This window comes from Triticum urartu, chromosome 3A, assembly GCF_056163025.1.
Source record: "Triticum urartu cultivar PI428250 chromosome 3A, HENAU_Tu73, whole genome shotgun sequence".
Lineage (NCBI taxonomy): Eukaryota > Viridiplantae > Streptophyta > Magnoliopsida > Poales > Poaceae > Triticum > Triticum urartu.
In genome coordinates this window covers 710,138,952-710,148,123 of record NC_141875.1, presented here as the reverse complement: position 1 = coordinate 710,148,123, position 9,172 = coordinate 710,138,952, and the positions used below count along the sequence as shown (strand labels likewise).

At 47.5% G+C, this 9,172-nt stretch overlaps 2 protein-coding genes across 2 annotated transcripts; one reads left to right on the top strand and one right to left on the bottom strand.

The window, feature by feature from the left end:
• The first annotated feature begins 2,822 nt into the window (after positions 1 to 2,822).
• Positions 2,823 to 3,434, top strand: LOC147981967 (uncharacterized). The gene is made up of 2 exons (XM_087516162.1): positions 2,823 to 3,225; positions 3,307 to 3,434. The coding sequence occupies exons 1-2, from the start codon at positions 2,823 to 2,825 to the stop codon at positions 3,432 to 3,434; spliced, it is 531 nt and encodes a 176-aa protein (XP_087372288.1).
• Positions 3,435 to 6,394: 2,960 nt separating this feature from the next.
• LOC125549616 (uncharacterized) lies at positions 6,395 to 7,628 on the bottom strand. Its single transcript, XM_048712972.1, has 3 exons — positions 7,551 to 7,628; positions 7,318 to 7,461; positions 6,395 to 7,048 (listed from the first exon to the last, which is right to left on the bottom strand). Exons 1-3 carry the CDS (start codon positions 7,626 to 7,628, stop codon positions 6,395 to 6,397), a joined length of 876 nt encoding a protein of 291 aa, XP_048568929.1.
• Between the last annotated feature and the right edge of the window lie 1,544 nt (positions 7,629 to 9,172).

The window sequence follows — 9,172 nt, the reverse complement described above, 5'->3', positions numbered from 1 at the left end:
TGGATCATTCTAAGAAGGGGTTCTTACCTGTATTACAAGGTGTGAAATTGAGTTCAGCTCAATGTCCGACCACGGCAGAAGATATAGAAGAGATGAGTGTCATCCCCTATGCCTCGGCCATAGGGTCTATTATGTATGCCATGCTGTGTACCAGACCTGATGTAAACCTTGCCGTAAGTTTGGTAGGAAGGTACCAAAGCAATCCCGGCAAGGAACACTGGACAGCGGTCAAGAATATCCTGAAGTACCTGAAAAGGACTAAGGAAATGTTTCTCGTTTATGGAGGTGACGAAGAGCTCGTCGTAAAGGGTTACGTCGACGCTAGCTTCGACACAGATCTGGATGACTCTAAGTCACAAACCGGATACGTGTATATGTTGAATGGTGGAGCAGTGAGCTGGTGCAGCTGCAAGCAGGGCGTCGTGGCGGGATCTACATGTGAAGCGGAGTACATGGCAGCCTCGGAGGCAGCACATGAAGCAATATGGGTGAAGGAGTTCATCACCGACCTAGGAGTCATACCCAATGCGTCGGGGCCAATCAAACTCTTTTGTGACAACACTGGAGCTATTGCACTTGCCAAGGAGCCCAGGTTTCACAAGAAGACAAGGCACATCAAGCGTCGCTTCAACTCCATTCGTGAAAATGTTCAAAATGGAGACATAGAGATTTGTAAAGTACATACGGACCTGAATGTAGCAGATCCGTTGACTAAACCTCTCCCTAGAGCAAAACATGATCAACACCAGAATTCCATGGGTGTTCGATTCATCACAATGTAACTGGATTATTGACTCTAGTGCAAGTGGGAGACTGTTGGAAATATGCCCTAGAGGCAATAATAAAAGCATTATTATTATATTTCCTTGTTCATGATAATTGTCTTTATTCATGCTATAATTGTATTATCCGGAAATCGTAATACATGTGTGAATAACAGACACCAACATGTCCCTAGTAAGCCTCTAGTTGACTAGCTCGTTCATCAACAGATAGTCATGGTTTCCTGACTATGGACATTGGATGTCATTGATAACGAGATCACATCATTAGGAGAATGATGTGATGGACTAGACCCAATCCTAAACATAGCACAAGATCGTATAGTTCGTTTGCTAGAGTTTTCCAATGTCAAAGTATCTTTTCCTTAGACCATGAGATCGTGTAACTCCCGGATACCGTATGAGTGCTTTGGGTATGCCAAACGTCACAACGTAACTGGGTGACTATAAAGGTAGACTACGGGTATCTCCGAAAGTGTCTGTTGGGTTGACATGGATCAAGACTGGGATTTGTCACTCCGTATGACGGAGAGGTATCACTGGGCCCACTCGGTAATGCATCATCATAATGAGCTCAAAGTGACCAAGTGTCTGGTCACGGGATCATGCATTACGGTACGAGTAAAGTGACTTGCCGGTAACGAGATTGAACGAGGTATTGGGATACCGACGATTGAATCTCGGGCAAGTAACATATCGATTGACAAAGGGAATTGCATACGGGGTTGATTGAATCCTCGACATCGTGGTTCATCCGATGAGATCATCGTGGAGCATGTGGGAGCCAACATGGGTATCCAGATCCCGCTGTTGGTTATTGACCGGAGAGTCGTCTCGGTCATGTCTGCTTGTCTCCCGAACCCGTAGGGTCTACACACTTAAGGTTCGGTGACGCTAGGGTTGTGAAGATATGTATATGCAGAAACCCGAATGTTGTTCGGAGTCCCGGATGAGATCCCGGACGTCACGAGGAGTTCCGGAATGGTCCGGAGGTAAAGAATTATATATAGGAAGTGCTGTTTCGGCCATCGGGACAAGTTTCGGGGTTATCGGTATTGTACCGGGACCACCAGAGGGGTCCCGGGTGCCCACCGGGTGGGGCCACCTGTCCCGGGGGGCCACATGGGCTGTAGGGGGTGCGCCTTGGCCTACATGGGCCAAGGGCACCAGCCCTACTAGGCCCATGCACCTAGGGTTTCCATGGGGGAGGAGTCCAAGTGGTGGAAGGCACCTTTAGGTGCCTTGGGGGGGAGGGAATCCTCCCCTGGCCGCCGCACCTAGGAGATCAGATCTCCTAGGCTGTGCACCAACCCCCCTTGGCCCTCCTATATATAGTGGGGGAGAGGAGGGACTTGATACACCAGCCCCTGGCGCCTCCCTCTCTCCCCGTTACGTCTCTCTCTCGTAGTATAGGCGAAGCCCTGCTACTGTGACGCCCTGCATCCACCACCACGCCGTCGTGCTGCTGGATCTTCACCAACCTCTCCTCCCCCCTTGCTGGATCAAGAAGGAGGAGACGTCTCCCGTCCCGTACGTGTGTTGAACGCGGAGGTGCCGTCCGTTCGGCGCTTGGTCATCGGTGATTTGGATCACGTCGTGTTCGACTACATCATCACCGTTCTTTGAACGCTTCCGTGCGCGATCTACAAAGGTATGTAGATGCATCCAATGACTCGTTGCTAGATGAACTCCTAGATGATCTTGGTGAAACGAGTAGGAAAATTTTTGTTTTCTGCAACGTTCCCCAACACATTTAAGCTACCAAATGGTAGGAAGAGCAGGGCCAAAAAGAATAAAGTTAGGGTTTAGTATGATGAGGAGAGGGAAAACCCATAAGAACAATTTGTCAAGCAACTTTGTTTCCTAGATGTCCAACAGTTCAAGAGGGCACTCCTTACATTTCACATCTCACAAAATAGGAACTACTCATTTCATAGGAATTGCTCAGATAGAGTTATTGTAGTTTGCAGTAAAGATGACTGTCCTTTTTTCATTGCTGCTTCCAAAATTGCACATGAGAAGACATTTTGCATGAAGAAAATGAACTTGTACCACAACTGTCCTGCTGTTGGAGAGAGCACCAAAGTCACTGCAAGATGGTTGGCACATGAGTGTGAGCAACAGTTAAGGTCTGACATAAACACACCAGTCCAGGAAATAATTGACAATTTGAAGAAAAAACATGGAATTGAAGTGTCCATTCACATGGCCTACAGGGCAAGGAAAGCAGCTAAGGAAGTTGTCCAAGGAGATCAGAGGGCACAATACACTAGGATAAGGGATTACCTCCAAGCTGTGCTGGATACCAATCCTGGAAGTAGATGCATTGTGACAACAAAGCATTTAAAGCTGAATCCTAGCAAAAACCCTAGATTTCATGGCTTGTTCATGTGCCTCAATGCTTGCAAAGAGGGCTTCCTAAATGGTTGCAGACCCTTCATAGGTACTTGTATAATTATTTTCCCAACATATTTGCCATTGCTTTTGTTTATGTTTGGTGCTAATGTGTTATGTTTGGTTGTAGGTGTTGATGGTTGCTTTGTTAAGTTGACAACATGGCAACAAATATTGGCTGCAACTGGAAGAGATGGTAATAACAAAATCGTTCCCATTGCATTTGCTATTGTTGACAAGGAGGACACTGGCAGCTAGTCTTGGTTTCTAACCCAGCTCAAGTATGCTCTTGGTGGTGAGTCAGGAAAGTATGGCAAGTACACTATCATATCTGATAGACAAAAGGTACCTCATACATCATAATTCTTATTTTTACTGAAGTTTTACCATGCTTAGTACTGTCAAATAGTGTGTTGTTATACTATATTTTGAACACTAGTTATTTAAACAGGGCCTTCTTAAAGCCATAAACAATGTCTTCCCAAATTGCCCTCAAAGATACTGCCTTAGACATATTTATCAGAACTTTCAATGGCAGGTTAAATCTTGTGTATATTTAATACTATGTTCTAATCTGTCTATATGTTCTCACTGCAGGAAAACAGGAGAGTTTATGCACCAATGGCAGCTCCATCTACTCCACCAGCAGCAAGGGCAAGAGCTCCTGCTGCAACCAGTGCAACACCAAGGACAGCTCCACCAGCAGCAAGGGCAAGAGCTCTAGCTGCAGCTAGGACTGCAACTAGGGCTGTACCTAGGGCAACTCCTTCTGCTCCTGCTCCAACAAGGCCAAGTTCATCTTCTGCTGGTGCTGATAGGCCTAGTTCATCTTCTGCTACTGCTGCTAGGTCAAGGGGCAAGAAAACATTCATACCACCAAGACTGTCAGGTACTGGAAGAGTGAGAAAGCCATCATACAAGATGTCTGAATGGTTCAATTGTTCTCAAGGCAGCAAGAAGTGATGTAATGTTGAAACATGTTTAATTCAGCCTTTTTTGGCTAGTTTGTGATGAAGAGTATTAAGAATTTCATGTTGAAACCAGTTAGTTCAAGTCCAAGTGGTGGACTATGTAATGTACCTCATGGTTGTGATGCACTATGATACTCTGGTTATGATGATGTGATGATGAACTTATTAGTTCTGATGTTTTGCAACAAGTTTTCATTCTGTTGTTGTGATGATGAGCATAGTTTCATTGTTGATATGCTGATGATCTTAGTTTTCATGCTGTTGATATGATGTGTTGCAACAAGTTGGGTGCCTCGGCGTCGGCGTCGACAAAACCCAAAATGTCTCCACTTGGGCATTTAGGGTGCCTCGGCGTCGACAAAACCTAAAATGTCTCCACTTGGGCATTTAGGGTGCCTCGGAGTCGAAAAAACCTAAAATGTCTCCACTTGGGCATTTAGGGTGCCTCGGCTTCGACAAAACCCAAAATGTCGCCACTTGGGCATTTAGGGTTCCTCGGCGTCGACAAAACCTAAAATGTCTCCACTAAGGCATTTAGGGTGCCTCGGAGCCAAAAAAACCCTAAGAAGTTACTGACATATTAATTTTGTAAATGCAAAAAAAATTGCACAAAAATAAAAACCCTAAGGAGTTACTGACATATTAATTTTGTAAATCCAAAAAAAATTGCACAAAAATAGTTTGGCCTGGGGATCGAACCCAGGACCAGTGGGTAGTAACTAAGGGTTCAATACCAATAGGATAGTGCTAGTGATGTTGTTTTAATAGCATCCGCAATTTTACTTATATTTAGTTAGGCACGTACTATGTTGAGAGTGCGTTGAGGCCGCCAGCATGGTGAACGTCCGTTTAGTATAACTAGTCGTTTTGGTTTCTGCCTTTAATACGTGTCCACCTACCGCTCTCTTCGATCACTCGCCCACTCGCCGCCAGCACCACCCACTCCTCTTCCCCCTCTCTCCCATTGAAACCACCGCCGAGAGCCACCCCCACCGCCGTCGCCATGGACTGGCAGCTGGCCATCGAAGAGCTCTCCGGCAACAACCGCAAGCTGCGCGCGCAGTACAGGGAGATCGCGCGCTGGTTCCCCAGCGCGGCGATGCTGAGGAACCATGCCCGCGGCCTGGTGAAGGTGATGACACCCGCCAAAAGGCAGCGTGCATTCCCTGCCGGCTGCACCGTCCCGTCGGCGATCATTCTCCTGTGGGCGATGCGCGATGCGCGAGGTGCAGCGCTCCCCCGACCCCAGGCAGCGCGCCCGTTGGTGGATGTACCGCTCATCCACCACGCCGCCGACCGCCGCGGATGACATCACTGACGCCGTCCTTGCTCTCCCAGCTCCATCAACAACGCCTACTGGGAAAGGCGCAATCCATGGGTGCTCGGGCCAGACGACGACTCCGACGCCGAGTCCGAGTCCTCTGACGACTACGACTCTGACGAATCAGACGGCTACTCCTCTGATGACGAGGTGGACGAGGTCGTCGTACTCTCCTCCAACTCCTCCTCCGACGAGCCTGATGTGCAGCTCCTGGCGCCCGTCCTCCACGCCGTCGAGGGGCAGAAGAATAGCCCAATTGATGTGGATAAGCTGCCGGAGGTCGCCGACAACCCAGAGCTCGTCGTCGTGAAGCAAGAATAGGAGGGCAGCGGTGAAGATGTGGTGGAGCCAGCGCCGGCCAAGAAGAAGAGGGCGGCGGTGAACAACAATGACGTGCGGCGCTCCCTACGCCTGAAGATGCTGAAGAAGGAGGAGTGACATGCTGTCTTCAGTTTCGTCAGAAGAAGAAAAGGTTCAGTTTCGTCAGTATGTTAGTTTGCCAGTTCTATCTATGTCAGTTGTATCTATGCAACTACTATCTAATTAGTATGCCACTATCTATGTAAGACTATCTATGCAGCTACTATCTATGTTAGTATGCCACTATCTATGTCAGACTATCTATGCAGCTATTATCTATGTTAGTATGCCACTATCTATGTCAGACTATCTATGCACTATGAACTTGCTATCTATGTTCACTATCTACTTGCTATGATCCAAGCTGTTAATTCATCACAAACTGAACTTAATAAAAGCTGATAATTCATCACAAACATAGTACTCTCACAAACAACATACAATCCAAGGTTCATTGCTACAGACATAATAGACTTCACCACAATAAAGCTTAACACATTACAAGCTTTCCTCCATAGCTACTACAAAAGACATCATTGACACACATGGTTAGACAGCAACACAAATTAGTCATCATCACAAATAGCCTTAATCTGGTGAAGCTTCCTCTTATTGCTATCACCTGCTGTCTTGAGATCAACAATGCAGGAAGCAAGAGTACTCTTCTCCATGGTCAACTTCTCCTTCACTTTCATCAGCTCAGCAATGCAACAATCTAGCTTATCCTTCTCTTTCTTCAGGTCATCCTTCTCTTTCTTCAGGTCAGCATAGCAAATATCCAAAGTCCTCTTATCAGAGCTCAACTTTTCCTTCTCCTTAAGATGGTTGAACTTCAAATTCCTAATGACAGTGGCTTGAGCTACATGAATTTGCTTTAACTGGTCAACAACAACCTTTAATTTTTTTATCTCAGCATCCTTTGTCATGCTGCTTTCCACACTAACTGAAATGTTGTCAGCATCATTCTTCTGGTTTACCTCAGGCTGGCTATCCTTATAATCCAAGAGGTTGTTCACATCTTCAACAAGCTTCTCATATGTCTCCTGCAACTCTTTTTTCTGCTGTGTGAGATTGTGTATAGTGCTTGCATGCTCCAGGCATGCCATCCTGTTTCCATGCTGGCTATGCTCATACATAAGCCAGAGCTTATGAATAGCATTCTGCAGATGCTCTGGCCAATGCTCATCTATCCACTGCACTAATCCACAATTTGCAACACCCTACAATAGAAAAAATCAGTTCAAAAATACATACATTACTTACAGATTCAGTTAAATAGCTGATTCTATTAATGTACCAGAATCACATTCATTTAATTATGAATAATTATGAAAACTACAACTAAGAACACTACCTATGAATCCTAGAACTAAATTCAGTAACTATGAACCCTAGAGCATGAACAGTAACTATGAACCCTAGAACAGGAACAGTTACTACAAACCCTAGAACAAGAATTGGAATGCTGCAAACACAACTTAAAACTTACTTCAGTGGCACAAGCAATGAACCTCCTACTAGTGCTTATCCCCTCAAATGCAACATACTTCCTCCCTGGATTCCCATGCTCACAAATCACATTCAAGTCGTCAGCAAGACCCTCGAACGACGGCTCATCAATTGTAGCTGGGATCTGAGAAATCCAACAAAAACGTGTTCAAATCGAGCAAATGTTCAACCCTACAAACCCTAGAACAGAAATGAGGAATAGAATGTTCTGACCTTGACAGGGGAGTCATCGGAGGAGATGTACTGCGCGGCGGAGCCGTCTGTGCTCTCACTGTCGGTCCAGGACACCATGGCGGACGGCGGCCGGCGGTGACCGGAGAGGAGAGGAGCAAATGGAAGGGGAGCGAGCGAGTGTGGGAGCAGAGAGAGCGAGCGTGAGAGCAGAGAAATCGAGCGAGATGTGGTCGGGCGCGGGCGGTCTGTCTCTGGCGACCCGACCGCGTCTGTCTTAAGCAAACGGCGCCGTCAGCGCGTCCGTTACGCCATGTCACGCATATTGGGCCCCACATGTCGGAAACGCCCTCAACCGAGCCAAATGACATGTTCAGTGCAATCTGCAAAACTGTTACTGAATCCGCGGTGGCTTTTGCAAATGATTAGCGACTACGTTGTTTTCTGCAAGATAAGCCCCAAATGTGATGGTTTCTTGCAATTCACTCTCGTGTTGCTGATGTTGTCTTGTGTTGCTTCCGCTCGCTACTCCTTACGGACCCCCTTATTTGTACACGAACAACACACTGCGTTATCGCTGCTCGCCGTGCCCATCGTCGGCCCCATGCACCGTGGTCAGCTCTCACCATCTGAAGAGTCCTCTCCTCCTGGTTCCTTCCCTTTGGAAATCCACGGAATCATCTGACATGGCCGCACAGCGTGGCGCCCCGCTGAGCCCGCTTCTCGCCGAACACGACTCCACTCTGCCGGGTCCGCTGTTGTTGCGCTGCTGGCATCGCTGCTCGTTGTGGCGTCGTCCGGCTGCTGTTGCTCCTGAACTTCAGAGTCGATCACCGATCGGAGCCAGAGCAGGGTGTCCTTCGTCCGCGCGCGTGAAAGCAGGTGGAGTCCCATCCTGACACGGTTGTGGCGGATGACGGGCATGGTCGAAAGATGGGATGGCATGGGGAAGAGGGCCTTTTATAGGTGGCACGACGGTTGAGTGGCAGCATGTGGGTGAGGCGATGGAGAAGCGGTAGGCGGCACAGGTCGAGAAACCTCGGAGCTTCTCACGACCCTTCCACATCCACGGAGAGAAGGACACGCGGAGGAAACGGAGAGGAGACATTTTTTTTTTGAGGGTAAACGGAGAGGAGAGATAGCGATCTATCCGGGACACGCATGCACAACCCAATATATTTGGAAGCATCCAGAAACCATGCAAAACCAGCGGGCCCGGTCAAATAACATGCACGAAGCGACAACAGAACCAAAAGAATGTCCCGAATCCATGCCGCTGCAATCATCAGGAAACTAACCTTTCCATGTGGATCCGGCTTGTCTGCTTCCTTCCCATGCTTCCATCCATGCTTTCACTTCATCCTACGGCTGTCTTTTTCTCCTTTTTCTTTCTAATCTAATCATCTCCCTCCTGATTTTAAGGGGGTGGGGTTGGGCCTTATTTTGTTCCAATCAAATCATGTGACGTATGCGGTAGCATGGATGGGCACACGCCGAAGGAGCAGGCAAGTTTCGTCCCCTCCATGTACCAAATCAATTTACGCGTCGGCCTCTTGTTGGACAAACTTCTCAACGTGAAACACGCTGGCCCACAGGCACCCAATAACGCTAACCGCACCACAAAATCGCTGCACCCGTTAACAAATTTTTTATCTGAATCTACA

What these genes read in the sequence shown, in the direction of transcription:
- LOC147981967 (XM_087516162.1), top strand. Translation starts at nt 2,823, where the DNA reads ATGAACTTGTACCACAACTGTCCTGCTGTTGGAGAGAGCACCAAAGTC. An exon ending in TGGTTGCAGACCCTTCATAG is followed by an intron (nt 3,226 to 3,306) that starts GTACTTGTATAA and finishes GTTTGGTTGTAG; the next exon opens with GTGTTGATGGTTGCTTTGTT.
- LOC125549616 (XM_048712972.1), bottom strand. Translation starts at nt 7,628, where the DNA reads ATGGTGTCCTGGACCGACAGTGAGAGCACAGACGGCTCCGCCGCGCAG. An exon ending in CCGATGACTCCCCTGTCAAG is followed by an intron (nt 7,462 to 7,550) that starts GTCAGAACATTC and finishes TGGATTTCTCAG; the next exon opens with ATCCCAGCTACAATTGATGA. An exon ending in TCATTGCTTGTGCCACTGAA is followed by an intron (nt 7,049 to 7,317) that starts GTAAGTTTTAAG and finishes TTTCTATTGTAG; the next exon opens with GGTGTTGCAAATTGTGGATT.